We start from the raw sequence: 19490 nt of genomic DNA, 5'->3' as shown, positions 1-19490 counted from the left end.
ACTGTCATTCTGAATTCTAACATTTTTCTATAATTAGAAACCGGTAGAAACACCTTAATTACCAAAATATTCAATACAATATATATCATATAGCGAAATATTTATGAATTAAAAGAAAAATATATTCATTATTGATAGTAAATAAATATTTAATAATTTAATTCTTTTAGGTAATCATTTGTTTTTCAACTCATTTCATTCAACAACATTTCTATGAAAATAATACTGTACATATTTATCTCCATAAATAAATATTTGGTTAAAATCAAGTCTTCATTTAATTATTGTTGTCATGAATTCTTTGATTAATTGATTTTATCAGTGAAATAAATAAAAGTTTATAGTCTGTGGGGTAGATTTGTCACTATTTTATTATTTATTTAGTAGCTTTTGACTTTTTGCGACATTTATGCCCCAGAAGGTGCTCGTATTTTACTACAAAATTATAAAACCAGTTATTCCACGATATTAAATGAAATCTGTGAAATGTTAAGTGAAGAGTGCTTTATAAAAATGCCAAGAAATGTTTCTAACAATACTAGACCTACGCCTGAAATCGTCGCGTAAACAAGTGCCCTACATTTCATACTTTTTCTCAAATGGAAGAAAGTTTCGTATTTGTACTTCTTTATAAGGGATCATAATAATAAACTTGTAATGGGTAATATTATCGGGCTTTATGGTGTCGAAATCGATTGATAAACTATTATGTATACATTAATAGAGATAGCTTTGAGCTTAGCAGTGCTAGCCACTTTTGTCACTGTCCTATCAGGATGCGTTTGTGGCTGTAAGAACTCCAACCAAAAGTAAGTATTATTCTCTAAGTTAAAATATTTTACATTTTAACATATCTGTGCTACACACAATTTCTTACATATCTATATACAACTGTATGAGTGAATGTAAAACTTTACCTAAACATATTTCATTTAAATTAATAATGAAGTGAAATATGAAAATAGTTATTTATGTAATTTGTTTTTAAATATATACTCTTTTATATTTCAGATATTTTTTTAATTATTATATAATTATATAGAATTAAATATCATAACTAATGTATAGCAGTGTTTTAATACTAGGATAATTTTAAGGAATTCAAATTGGATTATTGTACGATTTATATTAAAGAATGTTACAGAATAGAAAAAATAAAAGTGGAGCAGATTATGAACATCAAGTAAATAAAGAACTCCAAAAAATATCTAAAAGATATGTCACAAACTATAGTTCTATGATCGATAATACATAATTTTATTTTCCTAGTCATAATTTAAAGATATATTGTATTTAACAGAAGTGAGTTGGTTGGTACGGCCGGTGTGGTCAAAATCCGTTTGGATGAGGAGGTACCATCTCCAACACCCACCACTCCGGCCTCCATCAAGCGGTTTGTTATTAGCATGCCCTAGACAAAATAAATTTAACGGGGCTAACATAGATGTATAATGCTAATTATGCTACTAATATTTATTTTTCATAATTATTTTACTTCTTTTATCTTCTCTTGTTAATTTAACATGATTTCTTTAATGTTCTATGGTTTCTGTCACTGCTATTTATTTAAAGTCTAGCCTCTCATGTTAGTAGCTACATAACAGCCAGACATTTGTTTATCTACTAACTATTTGTGGGAACATTTTGTAATGATTATAATTTATTTTAATGTTTTATATATATTTTTGTTGCATGTACATATGTGATTTTGTTTTATTCAATTTTTAGTGAACTGTTGATAAGCTGTTGCAATACTCTGCGCTTATTTGATGTTTTTAAAAGTATAACATGTAGTAAAAATTACTTGAAACTTAAGGTATTAAATTGTTACATTGCTATAAAGATCTGTAAATTATTTTTTCATTTAACCAAAATGATTACTTATTTTCATTTACAATTGTAATATTTAATTTAGTGTATAAATGAATAATTTAATTTTCAATAGGGCATCCACACAAAACAGCCAGCGTAGTTTGCCAGAAATCCCACATCCTGTTGGAAGACATGACAGTGGTGACACAGCATCTGAAATTTATGCAACAGTCAATTTAGATGAAGGTAATAAAAAATAATAATAATAAAAAAGAAACAAATTTAAGTTTGTGCCACTTTGATTTAATAAGTCTAATTAGCCCAATATTGACTGTAGTCCAAGGCTTATAAACCTTGGGCTATAGTTGTAATCATTGGGTCCTTACAAAAATTGAATATAAATAGAGCAGGAATATTAGAAATTTCTTAAAACGATAACCATTAATATATTTCAATTAGCTTCTAAACTCACCCAGTAGTAATCATTAAACAGCTTTTAATGTTTTTGAATATTTTTATATTATTATTGAAAAACGATGAGAAGAAATAATTATTAAGAAGTTTCTTTTACCCGGTAAATGAATTAAAATAAACTAGAGCCTGTAAGAGCTGATGTTTGGCTAATATAAAAATATAAAGCCTCTTCTAATTTGAAAAATGTTAATGGAGCTTATTCTACTATGCTGCGTGTTTGATGGATATACATGTAGCAGATTTGTCCTTAATGTTTACCTTTATCGCCGGGGATACAAGATTTGTTATAAACACTAATTAAAATTTAGAGCTGCTTGTCTGGATTTGAACCCTCAATTCAGCTAAGATTCTCGTGTTCGATATCGGGTCTTTATATTTAATTAAAACATAAGTAAAATAAATGCAGCTTTAATTAAGACTGAAAGAAATATGTTATGTAAGCATATAATTATTGCTATATCTATTACGTATCTTCTATACAAGTCAATTTACATTTTTAATAACTACTACATTCTTAGAATAATGAAACATCTTAAAGTACAATGCAATTACTGAATGAATCACTTCAACGTGCGAATCTGACTAATACTGTTAATAGGAGATACATTTATTTTTAAACATAATCAAGACTATAAACGTAACGACAAAATAAATTGCATTTATATCTGCTACTGGATTCATTAAAGGAATCTAATCGATTATCGCGATATATTTATTTATCAATCGTAAATGGCGACTTGAAAGAGCCGCTGCTGGAAATTGATCAAATATCTTTAATTGATTAAAGAACGTCGTTATCAGTATTATGCATGTTACGCATTCTTCCAGGAAATAAAACCGCAGTGGTTGCGTCTACGAGCCGAGACCATCCCTACGAACATGCCTATGCTAAACTTCAAAACGAAAGTCACAACGTGTAAGTATACACAAATGTTAAAAAAATAGTAAATGATTTCAAATTGTATTTATTATTAAAAAAATGCTTAGACGGTCTTATAGAAAGTCGCTTCCGTCGCAGTCTTAACCCAACCTAAACGGCATTGCTGCGCAGGGAATTGATACGGAGGGCAGTAACCTATCTACGTTTCCAAGTCTGTAGACTTGTGACTTGTGAACGATACGCGTACCTAGCATATCTCCTGTAGAAATTATGACATTCAACGATAAATTTAATTATGTGATTTCGATTAAAAAAAATGATTATATAAAAAAACTACCCTACTATATAAGTTGATGAAAAGTAGGAAAACGGTCTGGGTAAATCAGTGTTGCAGAACCATCGATAGTTGATCCCCAAAACTATTCAGGGTATCGATAGTATCGTCTTGTATCAATATTATCGACACTATCGATAGTATCGATAGCTCTCCGTAAGTAATACTACTGACAACAGCAATACTATTAATGCTTGTAGATTTTTTGATAGTATTTTATGTATGTTTGTTTTTTTGTATGTATGTTTTTTTAATATAAGTAATGTAGTTTAATTTTAAACTTAAGGGTATATTTTAATGTTTTTTTTTTCTTAAATCAAAGAAAAACATATCGACAATAGTAGTGTTGCTAATAATAGTTCACTCAATTAGCCTTAATTGCTAAAAAAAAACATTAATTTAACAAAACTTATTTAAATAGTGTCGTTACGAGGCCTAGGTACTAAATTAATTACCTTAAGAAAATAACACTATCGAAAAATCACTGAATATCGATGTTACAAAACCATCGAAACTATCGATCGTATCGATACGTTTTGGTTAAACGATTGGTTTTCGCCATATTATCGCTGATATCAATAGTAATGCTTATGGAGAGCTATTGTGAGGACACTATCGACAAACTATCGATACTTTTGTGGTTTCTTGATCGTGGACTATATCCTATAGCCTAGCAACACTAGAGTTAACCAACTTGTTTCAAATTCATTGTATTGTGTGATTTTTCAGAATCGTAGAAATAACACCTGACGAAAGATCGGATAATGAAATTCAAATCGATGAAAGAGAAGCGGCCCCTTCGTCCGCCGGTAAATACCTCCTGCTTTGGTTACCATTAAAGCTAATCATTGAAAATAATTTACACATTAATCGATTATCCTCTAATTTATTAATTTTATCAATCAGAGGAAGTGAACTGTAACCTTGATTTAAGAATAAGCGGAAACCTTATAATTAATTAATTATTTCATATTAAATACTTTTGATTTTTAATATGTCACGATTTTTTTTTTAATTTTATTATAAATTGTTTTGATTGTATATGTCGCAGGAAACTAGCTTAATTAGCCATCCAATTAAACGCCTAGCTACTTTACTAAACTGTGCTGTTCAACCAGCTGCCTGAATGGCACTCAGCGAATTCATCTTCCGTTCATAGAATAGGGTAACTTGCTTTAGACTCTCCTTTTTAAGAAAAATTGGTTAAAAAGGCGCGACTCTCTAACTCAATAAGGGTATTGTTGGTCTGACCCCTAACCTAAAAATGCTCAGTTCTGAGATATTGGCAACATCGTGCCTGTGCTTTGATACGAAAGGCGAAAGCAACAAGACCATATTGAGTCAGAGCTAACAGTTGGTTTTGTGTAAATTTTGTGCAATCAATCTGAGTCTTCTAGCAGAATGATCAAAGAAAACTACAACAAACATATTCTTGTAATCAGGGACCAAACCTCTACCATACAACACTTTGATTCCCCAATATCGCGCGGCGGAATTCTAAGACCCATTCTTTTTTATGCTGCAGTGGCGTTATTACGTAACAACAATAGTTATGATGTCAAAACCTTTTTAAAAAAATCTGCCACAATGTAGACGCGATGTTATAAATATTTAGCAATTAACCTTATAGTATAACTACTACTAATATTAGAGCCTAAAGTAACAATCTAAATATTTTTATTTACCCTATTCTATGAGTTGAATATGTATGAGGGTGTCATTCAGGCCGCTGGTTGAACGGCGCCCTTTAGTAAAATGTCTAAGCAATTAATTAAACGGCTATTTTAACCAGTTGTCTGCGACATATATAACGTATCGATATGATATATAATATACATATGAATGTAATAAAGAACCCTTAACAAAAATTAAAATGTTCATGTGCCTTTTAGCTGAAGCCGTGCTCATATCGGCGTCGGTGGCGATCAGCGGCCAGCTGCCGTCGAGCCAGGAGCTGCCCTACATCACGCCGCCCTCGCCGCGCCCCGAGCCCGTGCACTTCAGCGGAGACTCCACCGACTCCGCCAGTACGTGCCGCGTCTCGCTTGCCGAACATTCTCCCGAGAAATCCGTTTGCGCATCCAATCTCGCTCAAATCTTACCGATGACCGGACTTTGTGCAAAGCCACCTGTTTGACTACGAATCAACTCAGTGACGGACTAAAAAGTTTTAAAAAAAATGTAGTTTTACAAGTTTTTTTACTTTACGTTTGTATGCATAAATAATTGTTAATGTTAATCTGAAAAAAGGCTTATTCGTTCGCGAAAATATCAGTACGCTCTAATAAACTATTGAATATAAACCTAATGAAATTGAATATATTTCAAATGAGGCAAATGTTTATTTTTCGACGTAAATAGAGAATTGCACTTGCACTTGAATTGAAATGCACTTCATTCATTCAGGGATTCCTGGGAAAATACCCGCTACAAAGATGGGGTTTCCCCCAGTTTATTCGACAGTTAAACAGAAATACTTTGTGTTGCTTTTTGTCGGTTTGAAATTTCGGATTAATATTAAAAAGACGAATTGTATAATTACTAATTTTATTCATTAGTTAATATTCATGTTTACAGAGGGTTACACGAGCATCTCGGTGCGCGAGCCGCTGAGCAATATCCGCGCGCAAAGCGCGAAGCCCACGCAGCCTCACTACGCTACCGTCTCCGACGATTCGGGTAACTTCCTTTTTTTTACGTACAAAATTCGAATATAATTAATGCTCCATCTGAAAAATTGCCACTAAAAAGTGTGTTATGGAATTTCAATTGATGTATGTAGAAACCGTATTGTAGATACTGTTTCTAGAACTCGAAAAAATACGCTTACTAAAAATAAAATAAAAATGTTAAATTAAATACACCTTAGAATTAATCAAAAGTCAAAAACGCAGTTACTATACTAATAAGTTAAAAAACAAACTTCATTCATTACATTCTTATTTTTTTTATGTAAATTACGTTATGTGCGTTGGTGGTATTTGAAATCTGGATTATTTCACCAGATGAGATGTATGCAGCAATAGAGGAAGCTAGCGTTGGTGAGGGGTCGGACACGTACGCGCAGATCGCGCCCGAGCCTCGCCGACGAGAACCCTCCGTCGCCCCCGCCGCCGTGCCCGCCGCACCCGTCGCACTGCAGGCCGACGTCACACACCACGCCAGGTGAGTGCGGCCCGCGTCCGCAATACTATGATATCGTATTATGAAGATTCTTATAATGTAGTGTCTCGGTCATACTAGCCGAAGTGTTGTTAGTACGTAAGAAACTGTCAAATGTTTATTTAGTTATGTGTTTTGAAAACAATAATTGTGTTATTTCAGAAGGAGTGCTCCACCTGAAATTGGAGCATCTACGTCTACAGCAACACATTCCCGCCAAGGTAATTATAAATAACAAATTGTATTATTTATCTTTTCCATATAATGTTGAGAGGCAGATGTTGTTGTCAACTTAATTAAGGTTTGGTGAGAAAGTACTTCCTAATTTGTTATTATATAAAAATATCTTATTAGAATTCTGTTTTTATATGAATTATTTACCGATAACATAAACTTTTAACAACGAAAACAATATTCAAACTGTATATAATATTTATATTAAAAATGGTCTTATAAATGATGAATGCCAACCATAATTTCATATTTTCAGCGTCAATGTCATCTTGCTCAAACTCGACGGGAGCACTGGGATCTCCTAAACCGGAGAAGCGACAGGCCAACTCTCCGCTGCCACCGCCCCCACACCCTTCGCACGCTCCACATCCCGCACACGCCTCGCACGGCACGCATACAACGCACACCGCACACGCCACTCACGCCGCACACTCCTCACACGCAACACACGCCACTCACTCTGCACACTCCACACATGCCACACACGCCACTCACACTGCACACTCTACACACGTCGCCCACGCCACACATGCTGCACACAGCACACATGCAGCGCACGGAACACACACTGCGCACGCTCCGCACGCGTCACATCCGCCTCGCACCGCGGATACACTTGCGCAAAGACATCAGAGGATATCTAGCACTGGTAAGAATCTGAATGCATTGATAATGCTAAAATAATTCATGTGAGAGGACATACCTTAGTTTAGTTTGTTGATCGGGTATTAGCAGAATTTGTATTGTTTATTCTAGTACTTTTTTGCCAACATTGTCAATAATAAAATTATCAATTCTAATAAATAATAATCTTATCTTTTTGAAGGTGACCTTCATTTTAATCACGACAAACTACGCCGCAGCCTCAATGAGAAACACCAGAGGAATAACAGTTGCGTCAGTTCTTCCGACTTTTATGGGTGTAATTATCCGGTTGAAAAACATCGGTTTAGCTCCGGCGACCTCATGCGACCACTTGTAGCCCGAGAACTAAACTTTGATATTGACCAAAAAGAAAACCCCACCGACAACTTTTATAACTCTATCGACGGTCCCGGCTACAGTGATTATTCTTCGGCAGAAGCCAATAACAGTATCAACTCGGAGCAACGCGCTACAGAAAGTCCTTCTCGAAATGTAGAGGAAATGTACGCTAAAGTAATGAAAAAAGCTAAGGCGAAAGAAGAATTAGTGTGGAAATCAAAAGACCCCACTAATACCGAAACTGAAACGAAAGTACTGAAATATCGAAGTGACGATCCCGGATATGAAACTATAGACCGGAAGCAATCTGTTAATCATGGCTATGAGACTATAGCACGCAAGGAACGGAAAGGCTCCAATCAGGATCCAGGTTACGAGACGGTCAAGGATATAAATAAAGCTGGCCCACCGAACTATCCTAATAACAATTTATCGAAATTAAATAGTTTGAATGTCGACAGTGGCCCTAATAGTATTTTAAGTAGTGATGCTGGATACGAACATATTTCGAAGACAGATGCCAATGCTTCCGACTCGGATCCAAATTATGAAGTGCTAAGAAATCAACCACCGACACCGCCTTATGCAACTATTGCTCCTGACTACAAAGTCCAACCTACATATTCAACGGTAAATAAGAGGACAGGAAAATATAACAATTGGTCTGGTAACAATAACGATGACTCTACTTTAGAACCAAATTACGAATCGATGACACACGAACCTTTTTATAATACTGGAAGCGAATCTGATTCTAATTACGAATCCGTTCGACCGAAAGATTCCAGCTTTGAAAGTCAGGATCCTAATTACGAATCGTTAAGATGCAAAGATCCTAAATATGAATCTGTGCGATCAAAAGACCCTAAATACGACTCAGTTAGATCTAAAAAAGATCCAAACTATGAAAGTGTAAAATATTTCGAATTATCTAAAAGAGAACCGCCATATGAGAAGGTCAACAACGAAACCGCTGAAAGCTCTGGTATTGACAGATCTGATTCGTCAGCGGGTTACGAGAAGATTAACGTTCAAAAAACGAAGGACTCAAAAAACAGTATTAATAATGGAGCCGATTGCACTGTAAGTGATTATTTCCAAGTTTAACTTTTGATATAAAGTATTTTTTTTACTTGTAATGGACCTACGATGGCGTCATAAACGTAGTTAGTGTTTGACGACATACCTAGGAATAACTTTGAGATTTTGTGCTTTTTATTTATTTATATTTTTACAAATATACTGTGTATAGTACCTCAAAGATAGATGTAACCTAATATCTTCCTTAGGTATCTGTGATATATATTGTGAGTATGAAAATTTTCTTACTCAGTTAAGTTTTAAGTTCGACATCAATGTTGTTTATGTTTTATTAAAATGCAGGCTTTTAAAACATTTGTAATCTCCATTTATTAGTGTGTTCATATTTTTAAAAACAGGTGTATTACATGTGATTATATATACATACATGTACAAATTGTAGAGTGTACATATAATTGCGGACGTAGTTTGTAACAGTTAGAACTATGTTTTTTAAATGTATCTCTATCTTAACCAAGTGCATCGTAACAAAAGTAGAAACATTTTGTATACCTTCTGTAACTAAATGTGTTATATTTAGTCGATATTTGAACTTATATGTTCTTTGATCTGGTTGTCCATAATGACACAATATACATCCAATTATTATTTTAAACCGATACACATACACACAAACACACACACTGACATAATGAGATCCATTACCTTATCATACCTTTACCATTTTTTTTCATTCATCATGCATTCAAAGCAATTTTAACAACTAGTGCCCATCCATCCTCGATCCAACAAGAGAAATATAAATACAATTTTGTTTAATTATTGTACAGGCATTTAATATTAATTTAGCGAATTTAAACCAATGGGCATTTAATAGCCAAAATCCATATTTTTATCGAAATATTTAATGGTTCTATATAATAATACTAAACTGATTCTAATATATTTCTTGTGGTATATGATATATTTTGTTTTTATTAATGGTTATGTTTTGTTATCAATACACAAAGTATGTTATGATTATAATTAAGTATTTTAAGTTAATTTATCGTCCGTATCGATTAAATAAAAATATGATAGGTGACTTATAAAGTAGTACCTGATCTTTTGTTTTAAACATATAATTTATTATGAAATGTTTTAAATTTAAATAAAAATTGTTTGGTTTTCGATAAGTACTTACATCATAGTAAAACCCATCCTTGGTAGTATTATTATTATTAAATGTATAATGTTCAATATACAAGCTATTATTTGTCATTATAATACAAAATACTCTTGATCCTAACGAGTGTATTTACTTTTGGTGCTATCATCAATAACAAAAAATCATTACAAAACAAATTACTAAATACAATATTCCACTTTTCTCACAATTATTAAGTTATCTTAATGCAATATATAAAATAAACACTTGTTCAAATTTAAATCTAGAGGTTTAACATATTACCTAACAACTGGTTATTATGGATAAGAGAATTTCCTTATTTTGTTCAAAAAAAATCATTTAGCAGTTACGTCTTATTTGTATGAAATTTTAAAAAAGTGAAGGACTTATTTTCAATCAAATTTGTACAAAGTTTGTTGGAAAAAAAATAAACCTCAAAATTACCTCAGATTTCAAGGTCACGTTTTTAATTAAATAAGTTGATAGATTTTTATTATTTTTTCTTTATAGGTAATTCTTATTAATAACTGTAATATAATATGATGACAATTTTATTTTGTTACAATTTGTTTTTAATAGTTTTTAGATTTGATAACAGTTTGTACAAATTTCCTTAAAATCAACCACATCATATTTAAAGAAATCCAATAAAAATCAATAGTGAGATTAATCAGTTCGAACGGATTAATGGAAAAATCTATGCAATGATAACAAGTTAAATATACTATGTAATCTTCTAACAAACCAAATGCACTTCGAATTTTTCTAAAGATGCATAACGACTTTTGAAGCTGAACATTGTATGGACTATTTATGTTAATATTTTATGATATTGTTCTGAAACAACACAATTTATATAATTTTGTATTCGGTTTATAAATACAATTATAATAATAAACCGAATATAAAATTATATATGGTGAAATTCAAAACTAAACTAAAATATTTCTCTTTTAAATCAGCCCTTATATATTTCTGTTCGATGTAAATATAATTTTCGCTTATGTAAGTGTTCTGTATATCCAATTGATGGATTTATAAATGTATCTGGCAACCATTCCTTGATCACAGTCGATGGGTAAATGATATATTCAACGAAATAAAGTATGCCATATGAACGACGTATTTTATTAAAATTTTTGCTACCAAATTCAAAACCAAGTATCGCATCCTTTTAAAATCATAATGTAACATCGATTAGAGACTAAGGCTTTAACAATTATTTAATAGTAATAAAATTGTCTACATCTAAAAGTCTGATATATACTATTTGACTGTACGCCAAAAAACAATGTCAGAGTAGGCTCTATGCCGGTGGACTCTGTAGTAATAATAAGTTTAAAGTGTAAATAGTAGTTAAACAAGACAATTAATCTATAGTGAAAACAATACAGAGACAAATCGAGCTGTGATGAATGTATGACACTGCTGCGATGACGCTCAAATCCAGGACAATTGCAAAGTATTTCAAAGCAAATTATGATTTGCTGCTTTTGTTTTGTGATGGCTATGGACAATAGACATATCCATAAATAAATCCTATAGGGTTATGCCTATAGCCATCACCGCCTTGTTATCCATGATAATGAAGTCTACTACTAACTGCCAACTCCTACGGTACGTAGAGGAGCACCAGCTGAATAAGGACCGCCAATACGATTACTATCGGGGTCACTCAGGCGGTGATCTTCTAGTTTACCTACCACATAGATGGGCGGAAGTAGTTGAGTCCAAGAGGGAGGCATTAGCACCCAGTTTTGACATAGCGATGGCAGAAAGCGCTTCCTTCATATGGGCTGCCCGGGAAATTATGCAAATGGATCACCAGCTTTTTAGCAGATCGGAGTATCAATGCATGCTCTGATTTAAAATTCGTCAATTCTGGCGTTCCACAAGGCTGCATACTGTCACCAATTCTGTTTCTTCTGCATATCAATGATTTTGATGATTTGCATATCAGCAATATTTACTGCTATGCAGACGATGGTGCCGTAGAAATCCTATACACCGGCTGCGCTAATATTTCTCAAGAACACGTGGACAAAAACAGGAACAAACTTGTGTCCGAACCGATAAAATGTCACCATTTGTCGTATCTCCACACTTTGAGAACATTCCCATTCCCATTGGCAGCAAGTGCCGTAGCCGGTATCGGAATACTTAGTGTTGATGTTTCGAGCCTCGTTCAGTTCCACGGTCAATTATAATAATAATAGCAAGGCAAGACGATACTTCACGTCGGCCCATCGCCTAAAACTATACCAGGTGTCAATTACTCATCTCCGGGCGGCAGCTTCCAACTGCCAGCTTCTTCCATTTGATCAAATACAACGCAGAGAGGCTCGAATTATCGACGATAAAGCCCAGTCCGGTCTGCTTTATATTTTGTCTTTGCGTAGAGAAGTTGGAACAAGGCATCTTCTACTGTATTTTTCACTGGTTTTCAATGTTCCGTGGGATTGTTTGAATTATTCCCAGCTGAATTTCACCTTCAGACCTCACATCAGAATTTCAAGTTTCATCCGCACCACCTAAATGTCCGAAAATCCACAAAGGCGCGATTTTCTCAAGCTCAAGTCTCAAGCTATATTTGGGCCCTTGGGCACACATAAATTTGGGGCCCTTTTTGGAAAGTATAGAAAGCAAATTATACTAAGCAAGCTAAACTAATAGCTAAGATTTCGATATTTCATATTGAGCTGTAAGTTTTTTTTTTTGTGCAAAAAGTTTAGTTTGCCCTACAAAAATGTTTAGAAGATGAGGCAAGATTATTTATTTGCTAGAGCTATTTAATGTACTCTAAAGATATTTTATGTTGCATGCATAAAGATAAAAATAGAGGACATGCAAATGTTATAAAATCATATGTTAAACATTGTTAAATGTAAAACACAGTTAAAACTATAAATTAATTTTTAGATGGATTTCAAACTCGTAACATAATCAACAAAAACCTACTAAAATTAACTATCGATAGACTATCGATTGTCTATCGATAGTGGACTATGTATATGCGACACTAGTCCAATTGTCTAAGGATCTTGGCCGAACTAGACTGGATGAGCACCATTTGCTTTGGAAAACCTTGGAAACCCAAGACTAGAGCAGAAGTATGACTACTATAATAATAATAATATTTCAAAGAACGCTAAAACATATCACACATTTATTCATCGGTGTTTTCATATTACCAGTAAAATATAAGCATACTTTTAAACCATGATTAATACTAGTTGTATATTTAAACAAGGATACAAAGTTGCTTTTTTAATAGTTTTAAATATTTAATAATATCTTTTTTTATAGTTTTAAATATTTTTTGTTCAGTCCATGCGTTGAGTCCTGACTTTCAACTATTACATTGAATTCTTTAAAGCCTTGCATTCAATGCTTAAAGTATTTAGGCTGACGTGCATTTGTTGACGTATTGACAAATATCGAGTGACAGTTGACATTAACTAAAACGTATTTTTGAAGAAATATGCCGACGTTAGTATTAGTTTGATATAAATATTGTGGTATATCGTTTTAATAAGCCAATAAGAATACTCACATTTAAACACACGAAATGGCATACCCAAACCAAGATTACTCTTGGCAACCTCAAAATAACACCTCAAACTATTCTTTTAACAATTCAAATACATTTGGTGATTCTCAAACACTAGGTCGGTATAAATTTTATATTCTTTATTACAATTATGAATTTTAGAAACATCAACATGAATTGCCTTATTTTTTATAGATTTTCAGAACTTTACAGCAGAACAACAGAATTATTCCTTCGACCAAGGACAGAGTCTTCCTGCCAACAACAATCAATATTATAATCCTAATATATTTACCCCAGCACCAATACCTGGAGAACCAACACCAGGAGAAACCTCTGAATTTGATGAACCGCCACTTCTTGATGAATTAGAAATTTATCCAGACAGAATACTTGAGAAGACTTTAGCTGTGCTTAATCCATTTCATGGTCAATCTAAAGCAGATGATGCTAATTTTCTACTAAGAGATACAGACATAGCAGGTCCCATAGCATTTTGTCTAGCCTTAGCTGTCTGTCTCTTTCTCTCCGGAAATAAAGCGCATTTTGGATATGTATATGGATTATCAGTAATGTCAGTTATATTAATGTATTTCTTACTTTCCCTAATGAGTCGAACAGAAGGAGTTTTTACTTTACTGAGTGTTGCTAGTGTACTGGGCTATTGTATGCTACCTATGGTGGTTTTAGCTAGTCTTGGTATATTTATTTCTCTTGAAGGTTCTATAGGACTCTCTCTTTCTGCCATTGCAGTAATTTGGTCAGCTCTGTCTGCAAGTCGCCTCTTTGTAACAATGTCTGGTGATTCTGAACAACGACCACTAATTGCATATCCATGTGCCCTAGTCAATGGAGTTTTTGCTCTCCTTGTTTTATTTTAATGCATGTATCATACAAATAATTTTATTAAAATAACTACAGATCTAAATTGATATATTTTGTATAGAAAGTCATATGGACTAACAAGTAACTGTATGTAACCCTTGTCTTTATTATATAAATTTAAATATTATGATATTCTGTATTGCAATAAATAAACTGTAAATACAAAGTTTTTGCTTATTTTATTATTAAAATTATTTAATTGAGATAGTATTTTTCATATAATGAGAAATTAGCAAGACAAACATACTGAAATTGTTTTTACCTACAAAATATAAACTTGCTAAGTAGTAACATTAGTCACTTTCTGTGTGATATAATTAATTCAGTGTTAATATACTTTATATTATTTTCTATTGCTCAATTACAGTACAAAATTTGACTATTGTATATTTGCTGATAGGATTCATATTTATTCTAAATATAACTATATCATGATCGGTTTAGTCTTTTTAGTTTACTATGTTTGTAAGCAATATATTAGCGAACTTCAATGTCGCATAAAAATCAATAATAGATTGATTAGTCTAAATAATTTCTACACAAATTTTTCTTTAGCTAATATATATTTTTTTGATAAACCATATCCTTGAATACTCCTATGGTATTTATATATATATTAGGTAAACAAATTATTAAAGTAGGTACTTTAGTCTTCTTATGACTTTAACAATAAATGTTGTTTAGGGGGTGATTAATCAAACAATGTCTTGAAAAAATCTGTCATATATCAATAAAATCATTCTCCACCGAAACAAAGTTTATTAATAAGACTGTTAGTGTTTTGTTTCAGTATGACTTCATACAGTAAGCTGTGAATTGTAGTTAAATGATAGTAATAGATTTTTATTGTACATTGTCAATTAATTTACAAACAGGTTACTAGTCAATATCATTTTAATTAATAGAATTCAACTGGGAAGTACTGCAAGCATTCTTGCCATCATTCTAAGCAGTCATGATTTGTATTTTGTAAAGTAAACTATTTTTAATTTTTATTTGTATGTGATGTAAGGAAGTGTAAATAATTCTTCATTAAAAAAAAAATAGTAAGTTTGCCAATAAGTGTCAAAATCGTCTGTTTACAAGTGTAAGTTTTATTTGCTCAGTTTTTGCCATGACAAAGTTTAGTAAAAATTATTAAAGCATACAAGTGCATTACAAAAGTCGAGCCTTATGAATCTGTAGACATAAATCACACTAAAGTTATAATTAAAGATTTTATTAATAGGTTTAAAACAAAACAAAAATTAGCCCATGAAATATATTAATATTAATACATTAACTAATTAATTATTACAATATCATTTCATATTGTATAAACTTGGTCGATCACTAAAGAAGTTCTTCAAGACCATAACCTGTGCAAGTGCAACACACATAATTGCAAGGGTTTCTCCCATGGACCACCAAAATACTCTCTCATTGAGATCTTCAGCTCGTTTACGACCTTGAGCCTCTCTAAGTCTGTGGTGTGTTTGTTGGTCAATAATCTTATTGAGCGCAGAATGAATTTCTTCAGCAGAGGTTTCCAGCTAAAAAAATAATGTTTTATATGAAGACAAATAATTTGTATATTCTAATAAATATCTAATTTATATAAGAAATTTAAATTAAGGTATATATACAATTAAAAAATATGTTAATAGTGTAACCTGAGTTAAAACTGTTGCATGTTCACCAATTCCTGGAAGTGGTTGTTCAGGACCAACATTGAACTCCATATAAACAAGTTTGTGTGAAAAAGTACTAAATTCATTACTGAAGCAGGCTTTATACACCCCTGAAAATATTATTAAAAAATGTAAATGTTGTTGAGTAAAAGATAATATGATTAAATGTTTGAAATTTTTTCATCTTTACAAGAATACAAATCAACGAGTACCTGTTTGCTGTGCTATGAATTTATGGGAATCATACTGCATTTTTTGCTGCTGGTACAAAATTTGTTTATTGGGGCCTTCAATTTTCACATCTACATCATACTGGCCTCCAGTTATAACCTGAAAGTTTGAATAAAATATATCGAGATATTATTTTAGAGTATTAGTATAAAAAAAATTATATTCTTTTAAATTAATATATATTTTCTTAAGCTATAATTCAATGTTTTCATTAACTCTGACTAATTATATCTGATATCCGAATAAGAAAAAAAATGTTTTAAGAAAAATAATAGCGTAATGTAAGTAAGGGAAACAAAACCTTGAAAAGGGACAGGAAAAATAAAAAGTTATTTACCTGATATTCTAGCGTGGCAGAAGTATTTTGGTCAATTTCTTGGTAAAAACATTCTACGGCACTATCGGGTAATTCAAATGTAAGTTCTACACTTTTCGAATAAATACCACTAATTAAAGCGACTAGTATTGTAAATAGAAGAGGCGTTATAAACATTTTGTAATTATAATTTGAGAAAGCACAGAAACATTAAAAAATAATAATGATTAAACTATCGCATTACTTGACAGTGACATTGCAATCGGCATACACATTACACGTAATACTGATTTTTTTACAATGGCAAGTGGCAATGTTTACCTGTGTTGCCCTGCCTGGTTACATTGAAAAATTTAGAGAACCAGGTTTATAATACAATCATAAGCAGTATAAAAACAATAATTAATTTAAAGTTAATATTACCACAATTTCTGAAAGTAGATTGTACTGAGAACAATTGCCCAGAAACTCAGTAATTAGATACACTTTTTATTATTTATCATTAATTTATTATTTTATAAACATTCCAAATAACTGCCATAGTTTATTATAAAAATCATTTGCCTATATCTTCATATATATTTGGCCCCATAGCGGTAATACTAGCTAAAGATTTCGTGCTACAGTTGATATAATTCGTTGAGATCGTGACTAATTCTCGACCACTTTAACGAACACCACACCTAATTGCTTAGCTAACGGTCATACGGCGAGATCTGTTGATCCGACCTATCCCAGACGCGGAGGATAATATACCTTCCCAATTAAACCTGCTAACTTCTCGTCCGGACGGGTACCAGATTTCCCTCGATGCTCCTCTTTTCTCGTCGGACCACTGTCGTGCTCGGAGTAGTGCCGGTTACGCGACCTACACTACAAGTTAGTATATCGGGATGGGATGCGGTCCTTCTTTGCATCATATTAGTTAGCATCTTATGAATAATTGTTATTATAAACCAAATTACTTGGTAGAATGTGGTACTCTTAACTCCATTATGCACGCTGATAATAATTATTATACAGCATTGTCACAATGTTTTCCATGGTTCTTTCGCTTACTTTTAATGGAGCTATAGGGACTTAAAAATAAAAATATATTAATATTAATAGGTGAAAAGATTCTAACAAACTTTTATTATTTTATGTTATTGATCATCGTTTACCTACCCTTTATATGTTACTCAAAATCAATCAATCAAATAGTGTAAAATAAATTTGAATCATAATCAAATTTGCAGTCTGACTTTCCGTTGAAAGATTTTTTTTATTTTTTATTATTCTTTATTGTACAAATAAAACATGTACAGAGGGCGGATTTAACGCTATAACAGCATTTTCTGCCAGCCAACCCAGAATAGTGTAGGAGAGTAGTCAGTAGGGTGTGCACAGAAGTTAAAGAATAATTTTAAAAAAATATATACATAGCAATACATGCCTATAAATATATATAATAATAATACAGTACATTTCGATATTATATATAATACATAAATATACATATACATAATATACATAAATATTTAACATATATACATATATATATATATATATATATATAATTATGATAATCCAATTATGATAATAGTATTTATGAAAAGACATCACATAGTGTTGACAGACGACAAATAAAAATCTTTTACTTGGCGCTTGAAGGAGTCGCGCGATGGAGCTCTACGAATAGAATCAGGCAAAGTGTTCCAAAGCCGGGTTGCAACTAGAGAGAAAGAGTTGGAAACAAAGCCAGATTTATGGGAAGGCATGAAAAGGGTAAGGGAATGAGAGGATCGTAGGGGCTTATTATGAGTAGAGGAAAGAAGAGAAAATTTAGAGGATAAGTAAGACATAGAAGCCGAGTATATCTACGTTCCCGTATAGGAAGCCAGTGTAACTGTTTCATAAAACGAGAAACGTGGTCGAATTTACGTAAGCTAAAGATAAAGCGAATGCCAGTGTTAAGGAGACGATTAAGTTTATTCAGGTGTTCTTCCGAAAGATCTAGATAACAGGAGTCACCGTAATCAAGAATTGGAACCAAGAGGGTAGTAACAAGCTGGATTTTAGTTTCCATAGGCAAAAAATTTTTTAAACGCATTATGGAATGCATAGTGGCGTAAAACCTACGAGAAACTTCTTTAATATGTTCCCCCCAACTGAGTTTACTGTCAATGATAATGCCGAGGTCTTTAACACTACTGCTGAACTCTATTGGTATATTATTATATCGTAGGCTGGGCAGAGTCAGAACATCTAACTTAGCTAACTGTTTCCTGCTGCCTATAATGATGGCTTGACACTTGGATGGATTGACAGTGATACCATATTTAGCGGACCAAAGAGAAATGCGGTGGAGATTATCATTTAGGGAGTTAATAGCCGTGGCAAGATCATTGACAGTAGAGTGTTCGTAGAGCTGCAAGTCATCGGCATACAGATGGTAGTGCGAAGTTAAAATTTTATATATTTTCAACGCTTAAATAAAAGATAGCCGTCTATTTATTTATTTCGTCAGTGCGCGTGGCTAATTTCTCTTAAAGACAATCACAATATTGTATCACAATTATTTAGTTAAACATTTGATAACGATAAATTATGATATTATTCGTAGTAAGGTAAATTTTATTTTTGGTTACTTTTTAAATGACATAAACTAGTAACTTTTAGAAGCATGAAATAAATACGTATAAACGAAGTACACGTATTACCTAATTCGTTTAATTAGAAATAAATAAATAATATTTAAAGCTTTTTT

General features: G+C 32.4%; 3 protein-coding genes across 5 annotated transcripts; 2 read left to right on the top strand and 1 right to left on the bottom strand.

The window, feature by feature from the left end:
• The first annotated feature begins 406 nt into the window (after positions 1–406).
• Positions 407–11207, top strand: LOC125067173. 3 transcript variants are annotated; one of them, XM_047675599.1, is made up of 12 exons: positions 407–809; positions 1301–1393; positions 1946–2058; positions 3115–3202; positions 4230–4309; positions 5393–5527; positions 6078–6179; positions 6506–6665; positions 6825–6883; positions 7153–7320; positions 7357–7545; positions 7723–11207. In XM_047675599.1, the coding sequence occupies exons 1-12, from the start codon at positions 709–711 to the stop codon at positions 8985–8987; spliced, it is 2553 nt and encodes an 850-aa protein (XP_047531555.1). In that variant the 5' UTR covers positions 407–708; the 3' UTR covers positions 8988–11207. The 3 variants fall into 3 exon arrangements, with proteins under 3 accessions (XP_047531555.1, XP_047531554.1, XP_047531556.1); XM_047675598.1 differs by having other exon boundaries at positions 7153–7545; XM_047675600.1 differs by lacking the exon at positions 1301–1393 and having other exon boundaries at positions 7153–7545.
• A 2320-nt stretch (positions 11208–13527) lies between these two features.
• Positions 13528–14687, top strand: LOC125067176 (protein YIPF5). The gene is made up of 2 exons (XM_047675603.1): positions 13528–13757; positions 13835–14687. The coding sequence occupies exons 1-2, from the start codon at positions 13658–13660 to the stop codon at positions 14518–14520; spliced, it is 786 nt and encodes a 261-aa protein (XP_047531559.1). The 5' UTR covers positions 13528–13657; the 3' UTR covers positions 14521–14687.
• Positions 14688–15598: 911 nt separating this feature from the next.
• LOC125067177 (transmembrane emp24 domain-containing protein 7) lies at positions 15599–17020 on the bottom strand. The gene is made up of 4 exons (XM_047675604.1): positions 16763–17020; positions 16407–16524; positions 16177–16304; positions 15599–16056 (listed from the first exon to the last, which is right to left on the bottom strand). Exons 1-4 carry the CDS (start codon positions 16916–16918, stop codon positions 15826–15828), a joined length of 633 nt encoding a protein of 210 aa, XP_047531560.1. The 5' UTR covers positions 16919–17020; the 3' UTR covers positions 15599–15825.
• Positions 17021–19490: the final 2470 nt, after the last annotated feature.

This window comes from Vanessa atalanta, chromosome 11 (assembly GCF_905147765.1).
Source record: "Vanessa atalanta chromosome 11, ilVanAtal1.2, whole genome shotgun sequence".
Lineage (NCBI taxonomy): Eukaryota > Metazoa > Arthropoda > Insecta > Lepidoptera > Nymphalidae > Vanessa > Vanessa atalanta.
The sequence above is the reverse complement of the archived record's forward strand: the minus strand, read 5'-3'. Positions and strand labels throughout refer to the sequence as shown.

Bases quoted from the DNA above. Each gene is read 5' to 3' on its own strand.
- LOC125067173 (XM_047675598.1), top strand. From the start codon at position 709: ATGTATACATTAATAGAGATAGCTTTGAGCTTAGCAGTGCTAGCCACT. The intron at 810-1,300 runs GTAAGTATTATT...TGTATTTAACAG, and splicing joins TGTAAGAACTCCAACCAAAA to AAGTGAGTTGGTTGGTACGG. The intron at 2,059-3,114 runs GTAATAAAAAAT...GCATTCTTCCAG, and splicing joins AACAGTCAATTTAGATGAAG to GAAATAAAACCGCAGTGGTT.
- LOC125067176 (XM_047675603.1), top strand. From the start codon at position 13,658: ATGGCATACCCAAACCAAGATTACTCTTGGCAACCTCAAAATAACACC. The intron at 13,758-13,834 runs GTCGGTATAAAT...TATTTTTTATAG, and splicing joins TGGTGATTCTCAAACACTAG to ATTTTCAGAACTTTACAGCA.
- LOC125067177 (XM_047675604.1), bottom strand. From the start codon at position 16,918: ATGTTTATAACGCCTCTTCTATTTACAATACTAGTCGCTTTAATTAGT. The intron at 16,305-16,406 runs GTACTCGTTGAT...TAATATTTTCAG, and splicing joins ATTCATAGCACAGCAAACAG to GGGTGTATAAAGCCTGCTTC. The intron at 16,057-16,176 runs GTTACACTATTA...TTATTTTTTTAG, and splicing joins ATGCAACAGTTTTAACTCAG to CTGGAAACCTCTGCTGAAGA.